The sequence below is a fragment of the Perissodus microlepis genome, chromosome 20 (assembly GCF_051167445.1).
Source record: "Perissodus microlepis isolate ML-2025 ecotype Zambia chromosome 20, ASM5116744v1, whole genome shotgun sequence".
NCBI lineage: Eukaryota > Metazoa > Chordata > Actinopteri > Cichliformes > Cichlidae > Perissodus > Perissodus microlepis.
In genome coordinates, this window is record NC_140480.1 from 1,044,164 (window position 1) to 1,061,873 (window position 17,710).

At 41.0% G+C, this 17,710-nt stretch overlaps 1 protein-coding gene across 1 annotated transcript; it reads left to right on the forward strand.

Moving 5' to 3' along the window:
* Window positions 1-12,703: 12,703 nt before the first annotated feature.
* Window positions 12,704-17,641, forward strand: LOC146363695 (potassium voltage-gated channel subfamily A member 3). The gene is made up of 3 exons (XM_084916556.1): window positions 12,704-15,916; window positions 17,438-17,505; window positions 17,618-17,641. The coding sequence occupies exon 1, from the start codon at window positions 12,994-12,996 to the stop codon at window positions 14,587-14,589; it is 1,596 nt and encodes a 531-aa protein (XP_084772682.1). The 5' UTR covers window positions 12,704-12,993; the 3' UTR covers window positions 14,590-15,916; window positions 17,438-17,505; window positions 17,618-17,641.
* The last annotated feature ends 69 nt before the right edge of the window (window positions 17,642-17,710 follow it).

Genomic DNA, 17,710 nt, shown 5'->3' on the forward strand with positions numbered 1-17,710 from the left:
GCATAAAGATGACCAGAGGTTCACCAGTCTGTAACAGAACTGCTTCTACAAATTGTGGAACAGTTTCAAAATGATTTTTATAAATGCAAAGTTGCAAAAACTGGAGGAATATCTCATCATAATATCACCAAACCATTATGGGAATCAGGAGAAGGGCTGAAAATCAATATTTATTACCTGTAATTTTCAGGCACTCAGGTGATGCTGTATTAAACCCAAGCATTGAAATAACTGCACGGGTTCAGGATCACTTCCAAAATTTACTGTCTGGGTACACAGGTCATTGTGCCATCCACAAACGCAGGTTACAGCTCTGTCGTGCATAGAAGAGGCCATATGTGAACATGATTTGTAAATGCTGCCATCATCTAGAGTCAAAGCTCGTTTAAAATGGACTGAGGCAAAGTGGAAAACTTCAGTCAGATGAATCTAAATGTGGAATTCTTTTTTTGGAAAAAAAAATCTATTCCAGGCCTAAAAAGGGAGCGGGAACATTAAGTCCAGCAGCTGGACTCCTCAGTTTACAGACGTTTATGGACTGTTGTTAACAGAAGAGAGGATGCTACACGGCAGGTAACATGGCCCTGTCTCAACTTATGTTACTGTCACCACATTCAAAATTATCTTCTTTTTCTTAAAATGATACATTTTTGACCATTTAGAACATCCACTCTTACCTCCACACCACTCTGCAAACATTTTTAAACAAGCAAGAAGCAGTGTGTCCTTAGTTTTTATTCATGGTGTAACAGATGCAGCTGGAAAAACTCTGAGGTAAAGCTTCAGCGTAATACAGTTAAGGTGAGTGGATGAAAAATCATAGGGAATATGGGCACAGATCATGCAAAAGCAGCCCAGGAGCTTTCAAAGGTCAGTAGGCTGAATATTCTGATTGTGCTGCCTGTTCTCAGTACAACTAAGCTGCGTTTAACGAGCTGAAGACTAAACAAAAGAAAAACAGCAGCTGAAGAGAACTGCATTATACTCGGCATGAGGCATCATCATCATATTAATATTAGTATATTAGAGGAGTTACAAAGAGGCCAAGGAGCTCCAACGTGCTTTTGTGTGTGTGTGTGTGTGTGTGTGTGTGTGTGTGTGTGTGTGTTTTGAGGGAAAGGTATATTGCCCTTTTCCAGCATCACCTTTCTCTCATTCTTAAATGTCATGTGCATGTGCACAAGTACACAAGGGAAAGTGGTCATGTGACGAGCTGATCTTTAAGATTCAGATTTTAAACTGTGGCTCTAAATCAGAATTAGAGAAACTTTATTAACCTCAAAGGGAAATTGAGTTGCCATAGCAGCAAATGTACAACAAACATAGTGTAGAAACAGAGATAAATATTAAGATAAATAGATAAACATATAGATATAAGTATAAATATAAATCTACATATAAATATAAAAGGACAAGTATGTGTGCAAATATATGTCATGGTGTACAAAAGTGACAGGGTGCATTGAGGTGTGATTAATCAACATCTACATCTTTGGGGGTAAATGTAGCGAGTTTCAGATGTTTGAAGCAGCCATGTATTATTTTCACCAGCAGCAGTTAGAACATGGGAGCATGCACGTCTAAGGACAGGGGACCCCCAACTTTGCGTGACTAACAAGGGGCCCTGAATACTGTCCACAACAGAAACGGGGACATCCGAAGAGACTCCACTATTTCCACTCCACTATCCGAAGAGACTCTGCAAATTGTTATTAAAATGTTCTCCTCAAAATCATTTACATCTTTTCAACATTACATTACAGTTTTAATATGACGTTTTATAACAGATTTTGCAGCAGGCAGGGCTGTATATCTTGCTGTAAACGAGCCTCACTTTTCTCAAATCACGTCAGAGGTGTTTCCACTCTGGTAGGCTCGCACTGAGGAAGACTCCCAAATTCGAACCTATCGTTAGTGTAGTTTATTCAATAATTATCATTTCTGTGTTTTCCAAGTTCTTTTGTTCAACATAGATTTTTTTTTAACATACTAGTTTTCTTAAGAAAGCACAAATGGTTCTGTTTGCACACAATAACAAATTCATTTTAGAAATTCTGAATATATAATTGAACATATATGAACCGAGGTGAATTTCTCCATCGCTTTGTTTTTGTCATTAAGCTCGGTGATCTTGATGTCTGTGTTGACCTCCTCAGACCCAGGGAAGAAGATTCACTTCTTCTTAGCCATACCAAGTCGTTCACGAGATGAGGTAGGCTCCACAGCATCCCTCTACATGATAACGCCAACATAGGTAATGGATATATATTAAACTGATTTATGTATTTGGTACTGCAGTAATTTTAAACTATTATTTAATTTCACTAAATTTAAAAAAAACAAGGGAATAGAAAAATAAATACAGGAATAAGAAAGTAATAAGAAATAAAAGGATATTAAATTAATGGTGCTGAACATAAACAATCATAACCAAAAAAGGCACATGAGGCACAATGAACTATCAGACAGACTCAGATGCCAGTGAGTAAAAATAAGCTTTAAGTCTAGTTTTAAAAGACTCAATGGTGAGATATGAAGGAGATATGAAGGAGATATACTGCAGGTTAGAGCAGCCAGCTAGTGACTTGCAGCTTCTTGTATTGAGTCTCTGTTCAGATGGTGGGATGTCCTCCCTCTGAGATGTTTGCAAACAGACCAACATGAAAGAAGAACAATAAACAAATACAGAAGCTAATATTTTTGACACGAATGTGTTTCAGTCCATGTGTGACAGGACGCCTTCTACAGCTGTCGCTGCAGCAATCAGTACACTTACTTTTTTTTTTTTAAATTACTCTAAGGAAACTTTGGGCTAACGGGTGGGGGTGCAGAGAATGGGAGATGTAAGGAGGGAGGGTTAAAGGTGGAAGAATAATTGTAGAGAGATTCTTTTCTTGCTTTTGCAGCTACTTGAGTGCGTTTTTACAGTCTTTCTTTGTCAGTTCAGCGTCTGTCATTTCTGTGTAATTCCATCATTTTAACTTTCTCCTCTTCAAGTGATTTCTGGATTTTAAGCAACTCCTTCCTCACATTTTCAGTTTTGATTTTTGCCTCAGATTTCCCCTCTTCTCCTTTTCCAGTGCTTCATGTTTACAGATTCGTTCTTTACATTTCACTTCCTTCTTTGCTTTGTGCATTTTACTTTTTTCCTCTCCCAGTGTTTTCTGAGCTTCTAACAATTCCTTCTTTACATTTTCAGTCACTTCCTGCCTCACTTCCTGCCTCCTGTTTTCCCCTTATTTCCTGGGGAAGTGCCTGCTAAACTTCCAGTAATGCCAGATACTTGCTGTGCTATTTGGATGCAGCAATTGAGATTTATTTACAGCAGCCAGAAGGGCATAGAGTATTGCACCAACATGTGAACACACCTCTCCTAACCCTGCCTTACAGGCCAAATTGCACCAAACTGCCCATAAGGGTAGTGAGTCAGCCATGTGATGCCTTTATAAAACAGTACTGTTAAGTTCCACATTGCCCAGCAACATGAGGTGTCATTGACAAATGGACACTACCAGAAATATTACTTTTTGGGGTCTGTTTCATTGTTTAGTAAAGAAAATATATCTTGGTATACCATGTTGAGATAACCAAAGAGAAGTAAAGTAAGCCTGCAGAGGCTTGGGGCCTGTTCCCGCATGATGTTTGGGTGATGGTCAACTTGAGTGAAGAGAAAACTGGAGGTCACCTTGTGACCCGCAGGTCACTGGTTTGAATCTGTGTAAGCATGCTGGCATCTCCTCTCTCTGAGATGTTTGCAAACAGTCTCGGTCAAAGAAACATAATGATAATAAATAGCTTGTTGCTGCAGCACGCTGTTGTTAGAGCTCAGATGAGTTTTGGCATGTTCAAAACTTTCTGTATTTTCCTGTCGCAAATCTGTGTTTTAGACACAGAATTTCAGACTCGCTCACTTGAGAAAATGTCTTAATAATATGCGTATGTGCACACTGGGAGGTGAGTTTTGTTACATAATGACTTCTTACTTTTGTGGAGTTAAGGCTTGCTTTGAAAAAGTACTGGACCTCCCATGGTACCAGAACTACACGCACACACACACACACACACACACACACATCCTGAGGCTCAGTACCTTACTGAAACCTTTCCGTCCGTCTGTAAAACATAATGGGAAAAAGCCACAGAATAGAAATATGGAAACAGCCTGATGGGTGGCCCAGTTCTCCATTTTCCTTTCATTGATTAAAAAAATTAAACACAAATAATTTGTTCCACACTGAATTACTAAGAAAGTTGGTACAGACATACTTGTACGCTATCAGTCAAAATGCAATGAATTGTAGTAATTTCCTCTATTGCCTATGTCTGTTTAATGTTGGTCTAGGTCTACATATATACAGAACCAGCACCATTTTTGTCAGTGTTATCAGATTTTAAATGCAATGATAATTAGAATTAGAATTAACATTATAGATTTTTTAGATTTTGAGTTTTGTGCAGGTCAGCAGCAGTGCTTAATTGGCCTTAAGTGGCCAGTTGAGGTGGTTTAGGCATCTGACTAGGATGCCTCATGGATGCCTCCTAGGTGAGGTATTTTGGGCATGTCCTAGCGGGAGGAAGCCCCTGGGCAGACCCAGGACTCCCTGGGGGAGAGAACAACTCGGTCTGCCCCTGGAAGAGATGGTTGATAGTTAATGAAGGAAGTCTGGTCTTTTCTGCTCAGACTGCTGCTCCCTTGACAGGAAGTAGAAAATGGATGGATGGGAAAGCTATTGTAAGACCACAATAAAAAATAGACTGATGGGAGTGGACAGTTCTGCAAGTTATCTACAATTTACTTGTTTAAGAGCACGCACAGAACCCGTCCATTCTACCAGGGGTTGCTCCAAATTAGTGGATCTGAAAGAAGTAGACGCACAGAGTAATCTATTAATCCCAATAACACGGTACAGTGGATTTTATCCATGTTTCTTCTCAGAAATAGCACAGGAATTCAGATCAGTGGGAAGCAGCTGAAGAAGATCAATATATTCTGACGGAAGATATTGATGGAGACAGTGTGGGGTCTTGGAGGTTAGCAGAGCCATCCATCAGATGGTCTGCATGGTTTGTTCAGATAAATACTGCTTTGTCCCCATTTATCATTTTAATTTACCATTAGAGTCTGACTGGTCCATGTGTTAATGTAGATACTGCTACATAGCTGTATGTGACATTCAGTTAAGTAGCAGTACCGCCAAAACAATAAAAAAATTAATAAATAAAGTACTTTTATTGAAAAGCAAATGTTAGCCCTGTATGATGCTCCGTCTTGCAGTATGTTCGATCTTTTGATGTGACATAACTTTCAGTTTCAGTTGCTCTTCACAGTGCTAACCCTAGATTTCTCTTACTGGGTAAAGGGTAAAGTAAATTTCTTAAATAAATATGCATTTTTCTGTTTTAACACATAACCAGACGACTGTACATTGTAAATGCACTCGACTTCACTCGCAAAGACAAAATCCACTGTTGATAATCAAAATATTTTCAAGCAATGTTTTATTAATTTGTCTAAAAAATATTTCATGTGGTGGCTGACAGAGGGCCTTTACTCTGTAAAGTGGAAGACAGCAGGTTTCTCTGGATGCACAAGCATGTTTCACTGTATGTACCAGACACCATCTGGACCAAGTAGGGACACTGTGGCTTTCCTGAGCAGTGGAAAGAAAGAGCCAGACCTCAGCACAGAGAGGAATATGTTAAACAGAGATAAAGTGTAAACACAAGTGGCCACAAGTATATATCTGAAATATAAAATATAAAAGAAAGTATAAAAACCAGAACCAGTAAATGAAAATAATACAAATAACTGGCTTGGTAAACGCAAAATATTGTAAAACGTGAAATCAAAGAGAATGCAAAAATGTACCACATCCAGACTGTAGTGGGGAAACAATGAAGCTGAAAGTGGAGGAGATGATAGCAGATTATATCTGAGAAGAGACAGGCATGTGACATGGACACAGATGATGTGAAAAGTTTAATGTAAGAAGTGTCAACATGTGGATGAGGAGGAGGGTGGGAGTATAGAGGGCGGGAGTGACGTAAGGCTCTCACATTTCTCACATTTCTTACATTTTTTCCTTGTTAGTCCTCGGACTGCTGTCAACACGGTCTTTGCTACCACAGCTGACCGGCAGAACAGAATATGTGTCCCGGTTTACGTTTCATGGATTAATATATGAAATAAATGGCACATGTTACAATTATGGATCAACTGTTTATCTATTCTTAAGAGCCAGGCTAACAAAAACGTGTTTCCTAACCATGGCTTGAATACTTGTTGTAAAGGCTCACCTTTCAGCACATTCACTTCACCTTGTTTCTTTTCCTCACCTTTTATTGGGTGTGGTTCTTTCCCTTAATTGCACTCACCTGTCACTGGTTATATAAGGACTGCACTCACCTACAGCTCCCTCTTTCTTCAGTCCCACATGGGGCGGCAGCTGAGGCGAGTTTCTGGTTGAGTCTCCTTCATGTATTATTTTGAGTTACTGAGTTACTTAAATCACACTTTATTTCTTTAGCAGTCCATGTGTGTCTTTCCTTTTGCTCATTATTCAATAAAACAAAAAACCCTGCAAGTGATTTCTGACTGTTCATTCTCATCCTGACCGGATGAGCCCATGATGGTAACAATCTCCAACCTCCTCTGAACCTTCCTACAAAACAGTACTACAAAAAGACAAACACTAATTAATAGATAATTACAAGGTTTTATAATTCATCAAAGTCCTGTGTGATCTCTTGAGCTTTAAATGGGTAACACACCAGAGCCCTCGGTTTAGTTTAAACTTCATTCTTGCTGTACTTTTTCCTACAAAGTTTTTTTTGTCATTTTCTGTCCTCATTTTGTGTCGAAATAGGACTGACGGCTGATGTGTGAAGAACCCCTTCTCTCTTAGTGGTACAGCTGATATGCTCTGGTAGGACTGCATCTATTATGCATACATATCGCCTGCCGCTACATCTTCATATTTATGATGCTCCAGTCATGTTTGAACTCTCAAAAAAAGCAGATTCATTTAGCAGGAAAGTCAGTTTTCAGATAGAACCAAAGTGTGTTTAAATGCGTGTGTTTCCCTTTCCTTTTTTAAAAACTGAGTGCAGTCATGTGTGGTAGTCCACATCCATCCTTTATCCCAATGCCCATGTTTGTTTATCTCTTTGTTTCTGCGTGCTGAGAGAAGGCAATCATCAGGTTTAAAAAAACACAAAGTGTCACAGCCAGCCGAGATTCAGCTGTGTTCCTCCCTCTGTACCTACCCTTTCCCCCCACATCCCTCTCTCCGTTGCTGGGGTTACAGCAGGACCTGATGTGGCTCCTTTCCAGTCAGCCTTTGTTCTACAGATGGCCCTGGCCTCGTCGTTTCTCCTCCTGTCGACCTCCTCTTGGTCTTTGTCATGTGCAGCTGCACTTCAGCCCCGATATCTGTCGTTATGCAAATATGGACAGTTGATTAATTAGTGCACACATAAAAAGTTCTTTTTCCATATGGGCCTCCTCTTCATTAGTAAACATCTATTTACAGTGCCCCGAAGTGCTTTTACAGTTTATGTGCATGTGTATAGGAAAAGGATGTGGGATTGTGGTGGACATGTCACTGGGTGAGTAACGGGAAGGCACTGCTTGTAAAAGCGGAGTCCACAGAATCTGTTTCTCATTTATAATATAGATACTAGTAGATTCAAAGGGTTAAAAACACTCAGGCTCAAGACAATGGTTGCTTTAATTAGGATATTCATGGCTGATTTAAAAATGTAGTAATCTGAAAAATGTTTACAAGAGAAAAATAGTAAAGGTCATAAAAATGTATAATTTGTACATAAATCCTGCGTAGCTTGACTAACTAAGGCCTCTCCTGACATTTATATCTAAAAACCAAACTTTTTCTACAGTTCCAGGGAGATAACGCTGCAGCAACAATGGCACTGGTGTTATTGGTGGTAATCAGGCAAATAAAAACATTTCCTGAGGATAAGAGAAACCACAAGATGAGATCATGATTATGAGATCAGAGATGAAAATCTTGGGATGGCTTGCCGGATATGAGATGTGTCACAGTTTTTTATTTAATTTTAAGTAAAATATTAAATTCACTATTTTCCCCAGAAGCTGCATGAAAGGTGGCTGCTATGCATCCCTTGTAGAAGAACCAAATAGAGCAATTACTCAAATGTAACCAGCAAACCTGTTCTTCATGCAAACCGACCCAGTTCTCTCTCGCTTGCTCTTTGCTCTTGTTTCCTCGCCTTTCAGTCCAGTTCGAAGAATTCAAGTGCAATTCGCAAGGTAGCCTAATTTCGTAGGTTGATAAGGGAGTTGGGGTGGTCCTATATTTAACATGGGGAGTGGAAACCACATTAGAAAGCCCTTCGGCGGTCCCTGAGCTTTTTCTCTGTGGACTGACTGGCCTTTTTAATACAAGACAGCTTCAATGTGGCCTCAATAAGAAGACAGAGTCTACATCCTATCTAATAGGTTTGCATTACGCTCATTAAACACATTTCAGTTATTGTCATGCATACACAGACGTGTCAAAATATAACATTTACCAAATATAACATTTAACATTTGCAGAAACCCCCTGTCTGTACTGCTTATATTAAATCAGTCAATTTACATTTATAACCACAGAGTTGGGCTTCTAGAAAATAATAATGAAAAATAAATAAAAACAACAACTTCTGTTCAGCAGTCAGATCCTTTACTACGTGTATACTACCATGCCGAAACATTCTTCTATTAAAAATATTACTTTTAACTTTAAGAATATAATCAACAAAACAGACGTCGTTGTATTTATAGTGAAGCAATGGCCCCAGTCAGAAATACGTTATGGTTCATTATAATGTATTTATTGGACTATAATTGCATAAAAATAAATACATGTCACCTGACTCAAGGAGCTATCAGTTGTTAGGCAGCTTAATCTCAAAAATTTGTTTTTTCCTTAATTTATTAACTTTAAATTTATTAACTTTAAATGTTTAATTGATTAAATATCTACACTAAGAAAAATGTCTGTCACAGTAATTTCCTCTTCTAATGTATAGGTCTAAAATATATTCAGTTTTATTTATATAATCACAAATCAGTCACCTCAAGGTGCCTTACATCGAAGGTAAAGACTTTACTATAATACAGAGAAAACAATCAGATGAAAAAAAACTCCCTTTTAACAGGTAGAAACCTCCGACTGAGCTAAGGCCAGTGAGGGCCAGCCATCCATGACTGTGGAAGAGAGCCAAAGATGAATGATACCTAATGATTAAATGCAGAGTCGTGTATGAGCACAAAGTGAATAAGAAGCACTCAGTGCATCATGGGAATCCCCAGGCAGCCTAAGCCTATTGCAAAGTAACTACGGGAGGATTCAGGGTCACCTGATCCGGCCCTATAAGTGTATGCTTTGTCAAAAAGGAAAGTTTAAACTTAATCTTAAGAGTAGAGCGGGGTTTGTCTCCCCGATCCAAACTGAGAGCTGGTTCCACAGAAGAGGAACCTGAAAGCTGAAGGTTTCTGCCTCTGAGAGAAGGGAGGGGATGTTATGAGCATCAGGTTTTACTGCCGTGCTCTCTATCTCTCTCCCTGGTAACTCACTTCTTCTATGGAAAGGTTAGTCTCTGCAAGTTTAACAGTATTTGAAATCCACTTAGGCCCTCAGAGTGGTAATAAAAGACACCATTGGTTGGTTTTACTATATGATTAGTCATTATATTTAAGGTAGGTCTGTTTCAAATAAGTGTTATGTAAATGGATGTAAAAATACTCTATGCTTCCAGAAACGTTCAGTGCAAATAGTGTGTGAGGATCTGGGTGGGTGTTTCTGCAGATTGTTGATGGGGGAATTTCAGATTAGTCCACATATCTAATGCTCATTTTATTTAATCTGGAGGAAGCAGGTGTTCATGAGCACCAAGCACTACCATCTTTCACAGTTGCATAGCTTACAATTAGGTCTCTTTCCTCCCTTTGGTTTCTTTCTTCCTTCCACTTGTTGAAATGTTGTCTGAGGCTAAGATGTTCAGGGAGTGAGGGCACAAAAAGAGCTTTAGCATTCCCAAGGTGTTAAAAGAGAGCTCTTAAAATCTTAATGACACTATGTGTATCTGGTGTTTCTTCTGTTCTCAGATACAGTTTGCTAAAGCAGGCAGCTTTCATTCTTTCATGCGTTCATCTAATTTTATTTTCAGCTCACATCCACCAACACCCACCCACACCCACACAACAAAGACGCACGTACACAAGTATACAGGCACATACGTGCACAGTGATGTTTGCACAAGTGTTCTCTTATTTCTGCATTTATCCCCAAATCCAGAGCAGCTCTTTGTAGAAGTGTGAAACAGCACAATGTCCTCCCCTTCAGGGACTGTCCTCATTTCTTGTAACCTTTTCACGGTCTTTGATCTTTTCAATGACAAAGTGAAATTCTCTCCAATCCCAAGCCTTTCTCTGCTGTACCTGCACCTTATAGATGGTCAAGCAAATATTTGGTAACAGCTATAAATATATAAGCAGGCCACGTGTAACCTAAGTGGACATCCATCTTCATTACCCTTATTTAAAAATGGACAGCAAAAAGCAGCTTGACAAATCTCCAAATAATGAAGGGCAAAATGTGTTTTTGAAGCTTTCTGAGTTTATTTAGCTCGGGCAAGCTTTGGAAACTCTCATATCTACTCCACTGAATGAGAGCCAAGGTATGGAATGTGAAAGGAAGCAGGAGTACAGGGAGAGGCAGAGGGAAAGTCTGCAAATCCAAAAGAGAATCACCCGAGCCATGAGATGAAAGTGATAACCACCGCATCATCACGTTGCCCTGCTGTGAAACTGCTTGGAAAATCTACAATTTCTTAATGTTTTTCACTGAGTGTGTGTGTGTGTACATGTTTAGACATCTTTGTGAGGACCAAAAAACTGATGTGGCACTATACTTGTGGGGCCCAACATTCACTTATGGGGACAAAATGCCTGTCCCCACGATTTTGAAGGCATTTTTTAAGCTCAGAATTAGGCTGAGGGTTAGGGTTAGGTATTTATTTTTGATGGTTAGGGTTAGGGTAAGTGGCTAGGGAAAGCAATATGTCAATTAGATGTCCTCACTAAGAAATGAAAACGAGTGTGCGCCAAAGAAAAAAATCTGGGCTAAGTAAGTTGATACAGCAGAATATCTGATAACCTGGGATTGAATGTTTTCTGCACGTCAGAAGAAACATGAAGTCAATATTGGTTCATTTACTTCTGAGACTTTTTTGCTTTGATAGATATGACAGTTATTTTATGGTCATTTTGTGTCTTTCAAAGCTCTTGTAGTGAAATTATCTGTAAGGTATTTTGGGTGTAGTCACTTTATTTGAGGTGAGTGCTATACAGTGGCCCAAATGAAACCTTTGTTGTTTATTTAGTTAATTTATCGGTTTAGTTTAGCATTTAAAGGTACTTATAACGGTGTGTTTGCGTGGTAACGTGAAGGTTGACATATCTGACTCAATAGTAGGCTGTACCCCTTTAAATGTTAAACATTAACAAATGAAGCCAACGTAAATGTTTATCTCAACGTAGTTCAAAATGACAACATGAAGAAATAGATAAGAGAAGCTGCACTGAGTCTTTGAGTAATTCATGATCAGTTTTAGCGGCTGTGTCAGAGGACTGTTTGATGCAAGTGCTGATTCAAGCAAAGAGTGGGTTTAAACTTGTGTTTAAAGTTCTGCCTCAGACATACTTGAGTTAAAAACAAACACACAATAATATAAATGAATAGTTTGAATAGTCATCCCCCCCTTTCAGTACCTCGGACAGCAACCATTCAAGTGACATCTGGAAACTACACTGTACACTGAAATTATACAACACTGTCTGAAGCAATAAAAAGTGTTATAATTTCTATTTGCTTGTCGTTTTCCTGCCATACTGGATAATGATAACATATGAGCTTGCCTGTCAGTCACACACATCCCCTTACTAGAAGTTTCCCATATGTGGTCAGTTTTATTGCTACATTAGTGAGAGCAGTGGGGGGAAAAGTCACATTTCAGATTGCTTTTTGACAATATATAACCAGACCTATCCCAGGACAGTGCTGTCTACCGTACCTGCCCTTTTGACATTCATCATTATTAAGGTCACCTGACCTTGTATCATATGAGCTGAGGTACGAGGGGTAGGATCTGCGTGTCTCTTAATGTCTTATTAATAATGATTTCTTCGGCACTTGCTTCTTTTTAAGCTTTTCACCAAACATTTAATTTAATTTTATGCTGCTGCTGTTATGTATTCATCACACATCGACCTGACTGAACTACCTCCTCTCTTTCTCATCCCCGCGCTCGCTGATCATCACTTTAACACGTACCATTGGGACTCGGCATTAATTATCTTTCAGATTTCAGACGGGATATCAATCGTTAACCATTTTCCTTGAGCCTAATTTAAATAATATTATCGCCTGCAGAATTAGGTGCAATACTTTACCAGGACACACCCTAATTTATTTCTGGTGCTGGTGCATCTTTTATGATACTTTCGAGTGGAAATGAAGCTGTGACATATTCATGAGCAGCCTATTTGAAAATATCCCATCTATGGGCAATGACCTTGTTTAAAAGGAGACTGTTTGTACTCGCCAAGTGTGTGTGTGAGAGTCTGTGTGTGTCAGCGCGCGTCTAGAAGACGGGGAGAGGGGTAGAAGAAGGTGGGCACGCCCAAACGATGTGCTGAGTGACGCCCGTCTGTTGCTTTTTCTGTATATTGGAGCGTCCAACGATTGGAGGAGGAGGGTGAAGTTACCCAGCGCTGGCGCGTCGTGGGCGGGTGGAAGGGCTGTTTATAAACCCAGATCTTTCCTCGTGGGCGGGAAGAGCAACAGTGGGGATTGAAAGTGAAGCGAGAGAAGAAAGTGAGAGAGACGTAGAGGAGACAAGGCTGTGGTGGCGACGGCTGTGGTTGACCGGGGTCCGCGGAGGGGGCGAGGCGGCCGCCCCTGTATGCGTCTTCAACCGCGCATGGACGACCACCTCAGCCTCCTTCAATCACCCCCGCCAAGCGCAACCAAAACCCGGGGCGACAACCTGGTGAACCACGGATACACCGAGACAGAAGCCGACGTGATGACTGTTGTGGCTTGTGACAACATGCTAGAAGAGTCAGCGGCTCTCCCGGGCCACCACTCTCTGGACCGTTATGAACCGGATCACGAATGCTGCGAGAGGGTGGTCATCAACATCTCAGGGTTACGATTTGAAACGCAGCTAAAGACTCTCTCCCAATTTCCAGAGACGCTGCTGGGTGACCCCAAGAAGAGGATGAGGTACTTTGATCCCCTCAGGAATGAATACTTTTTCGATCGGAACAGACCCAGCTTTGATGCCATCCTCTATTACTACCAGTCTGGCGGACGCATAAGAAGACCTGTGAATGTGCCCATTGACATTTTTTCTGAGGAGATACGCTTCTACGAGCTGGGCGAGGAGGCTATGGAGAAGTTCAGGGAGGATGAGGGTTTCATAAAGGAGGAGGAGCGACCGTTGCCTGAGAATGAATTTCAAAGACAGGTGTGGCTGCTTTTTGAGTACCCAGAGAGCTCTGGTCCCGCCCGGGGAATCGCAATAGTCTCAGTCTTGGTCATTCTCATCTCCATTGTCATTTTCTGCTTAGAGACATTGCCGGAGTTCAGGGATGAGAACAGGGATCCAATCACCATTGCGCCTGTGATAAATGGCACACTCCCCTATTTCATCAGCCCGTTCTCGGACCCCTTCTTTGTCGTGGAGACGTTGTGTATAATCTGGTTCTCATTCGAGCTGCTAGTGCGCTTCTTTGCATGCCCGAGTAAGGCCACGTTCTCCAAAAATATTATGAACATTATAGACATTGTGGCCATTGTTCCCTATTTCATCACACTGGGCACAGAGCTGGCAGAAAGACAAGGGAACGGACAGCAGGCCATGTCTTTAGCCATTCTGCGCGTAATTAGGCTTGTTCGGGTGTTCCGTATCTTCAAACTGTCGCGTCACTCTAAGGGGCTTCAGATTTTAGGACAGACTCTAAAGGCCAGTATGCGTGAGCTGGGCCTGCTCATCTTCTTCTTATTCATCGGCGTCATCCTCTTCTCCAGTGCTGTCTACTTTGCTGAGGCAGACGACCCAGAATCGGGTTTCAACAGCATCCCGGACGCATTCTGGTGGGCTGTTGTCACCATGACCACAGTGGGCTACGGAGACATGCACCCCGTGACAATTGGGGGAAAGATTGTGGGGTCTTTGTGCGCAATTGCTGGCGTGCTGACTATTGCCCTGCCTGTACCTGTCATCGTCTCCAATTTTAATTATTTCTACCACAGAGAAACGGAGGGCGAGGAGCAGGCACAGTACTTGCACGTGGGCAGCTGTCAGCCTTTAGCAGACACCGAGGAGCTGAGGAAGACTCGCTCTTCTTCTTCACTCAGCAAGAGCGAGTACATGGTGATAGAAGAGCACGGGATAAACAGCACGTTCAAACAGCAGCCCAACTTCCCCACTACCGCTCAGAACAACTCGCAGAATTGTGTGAATATAAACAAAAAGATTTTCACCGACGTGTAGCCATTATTTTAGAGCCATAACATTGAACACAGGACGTGGTGACGAATCAACACACAGCTGGTTCTGCCGTTGCGCACCAGCGTGTGGAAGCAGCTGTAGATCAGAAAGAAAGAAGAAAAATAAAACAGAAAAAAGAAGCGAAAGAACGAAACCTGTATGTTCAGAGATGCTGCTTTGCTGCCCATTCAAAGAATCGGGATTTTTCATTTCAGTGGTATGAATTCATAATTCTGTGTGGTTCCATTCGCGCTTGTAAGAAGATGAAGAGCTCCTTATAAAGTTTTAGGCCTACATTCTTCTCTGAGTGAGGGGGGGTGACCTGTTGTGAGTCGGGCAATAGTGAGTATATGTTTCACAACAGGTAGACATAGAAGCTGTATAACTGTGACAGATGTGCACAAATGTATAATACTTGAAGGGCACTCACATTGTATTAACATGCGTTATGGGTCGTGATCCGTCCATCATCGGCTATGTATAATATCCAGAATCATTTAAATATGTTTGTGTGTGCGTGTTTAAACACATGTGACGTCTGAAAAACACAGTTCAGCATATAATATCTCAATTAGACCGTTTTGTGCTATGCCTTTATTGTGCGTTAAAGTCTAGTCCAAATGCTATTCTCTTTAAAAAATATATATATAAGAATTCCCAACAATTTCTTTGTATGCATTCTCCTGGTTGGCTATTTTAATGGTTAAACGGCGACATGTAAACACAGGGGCCAGCCGACTCCAGTTCTCATTATCGATGCAAGACACACGTGCAGCGAAGAAACACTGAGCTTTTTTTTTGCGCACGCAAACAGTGATCAAAGATGGAGCGTGTCTCTTTTCGGATGCCTCGAATATAGCCCACTGTGATGCAGTCTCCATGGCGACGGTCGTTACCTCGGTAACCCCCCCAGTCACCGTTACCATGGCACCTTTGTTTCCACAGTAACCTCCCAGATTGCTTGGGAGCAATATTGAAGATTTTTATCTTAATGGGTTGTCTTCGGTGTGTAAGAAGGATGTTGGGGCACCGTGCTTCGCTGCATAAAAAATAGACGCCCAAACACACCCACTAACACTAATCTGCAAGCTCCCCCAGTGACCAGAACAACGACACAAAAACAAATCCCACCAAGGAGGTTGTTAATTACAACAGTCCAACAAAACAGCACAGGCTCGACACAGATAGCTCCAAAGCTGTCTGTCAAGAGAGGCCGAAGAAGAGACATGTGAGGAAATTGTGAATGGACTGGGAGCACATTGTCTGGCTGCCCTGAGTGCGCTACTGTCGGCGTTCAGCAGAGGCTGCTGTTCTCCCACTAAAACAACTGGTAAGTTCTAAGCACTGTGGTGCTCGTCTCATTCTGAACGATCACTTTGGCGTAAGTCATAGCATAAGACCCGTGCTTTTGTTGTTTGGAGATTTACAATTTACAATTTACTGAATGGAAAGTTCAGGCAGGTCATTTCAATCTAACAAGTTATCATCACGAGACGCACTGACGCCAAATTAACCTGCACTCAGGTTAAAGGCCAGTCAGTTATCTACAAATCCATTTTATATAGTAATTGTAACGGTATATTGTAAGAAGGTTTTTGGCTTTCGTCCTTCATCGAACAGTGTAGTGATGCCATGCATGCATGTATGTGTTTTAATGTTTAGACCCTCGTCAGTGTTTGTGTAGGATTTGTGATCCTGGTGTCTTTCACCTTCGGCTGACGCTGTCTAAGAACACCGACAGCGTGCTCATACAGGTTGTGTACTGTGCTGCCCCCTGGTGGCCGTAATCTCCTAATTGAACAGGTGCCCTGCTTTGTGACCTTTGTCATTTCTCATGGATATGAAGGGGATGTGATATTAGAAAGCAAAATAAAAAAAAAGAAGACTTGTACTTGTAATAACTGAATACATTGTAATTATTTAAAAAGTAAGAAATGGAATCTGTAATGGGGGTTTTCTGTTGTTTGCTTGGTCTTAAAAGTCTTAAAATACTCGTGCGTTTTCATGTAACACAGTCGTATCTTTGATACCGTTGCACTGATGATCCTCCAGATTTATGTCTGTTTACGCCCAGTGTCCTCCCTGACTCTGGTCACTTAACTGAAAGCAGAGACGAGAGTGAGGCAGATATAAAACTTCCGAAAGCCAGGACAAGGGAAATATAATAATTCTTAAACTATTGACTACACAATTAAATGATTACACAAAATTACATCTTTTGTGTACCTTTCCAGTTAGGGATTAGCGATAATCATGGTAGCTTCATTTGGAAGGATACCCTAAAAGGCAAAGTGGGAGGTGCCTCAGATTAAACCTTTTCGTTGATTGATTATAAGTTTTCAATTTGATCCCTGGCATTTTTATATTTTTTCAGTGGTGAGCTCCATATTGATCATCAGTTAAAAGCCTGCTCATTTCTCATGTTACATAAAATCTCTAGCAGAGGAAAACACTAATAGATCAGAAAGTGAATAAGCAGAAATGGGAGCCACTTGTTTTTCACCTAACTGGATTGGCCAGTCTGGAAGCCTTTATTTCCCGGGCCTCTAATAATCCACACGATAGCTTGTTAGAGACGTTGCACACTGCAGTGCACTCATCCTTTCAATTTTTGTTCACTTCTGCTAATTTCAAGTCGACTCAGGTCACTTGAGAGTTACAATCATGTCTGTCAGACTTTAATTTCCTGTCCTTAACGCTCTCCTCACTAAGTCGTTATTCAGAGTTACACAGTTCTTGCCCGACTGTTAATGAGACAAAAGAAGGAAGAGAAGTAGCTTTGCTTTTGCAGAGACCACAAAACTCTAATAGTTTTGCTTTTCCTTCCCCATTTTGTCTTTTTCTCTCTTAGGTGAACTCTTTCTCTGCTCAGACCTCCTGGAACCCCCAACGAAACCAGTTAGACTGCCTCCCATTTAGGTAAACAAACTAAATTGATTTGATACAGGTGCTAATTACTTAGAAAAGCTGAGTCATTTTGAAGGCATTTAGATTAGCCATTAACCTGCAGTGACCTTATTTTTCCATTCAGGGGCGATGCGACTCCGGTCTTCCTGTTGGGCCAGATTGGCCAAGTTAGCAATTGAGACAGAAATCTCTCTGGATTAATTCTTCCCGCCCTGCC

What these genes read in the sequence shown, in the direction of transcription:
- LOC146363695 (XM_084916556.1), top strand. Translation starts at nt 12,994, where the DNA reads ATGCGTCTTCAACCGCGCATGGACGACCACCTCAGCCTCCTTCAATCA.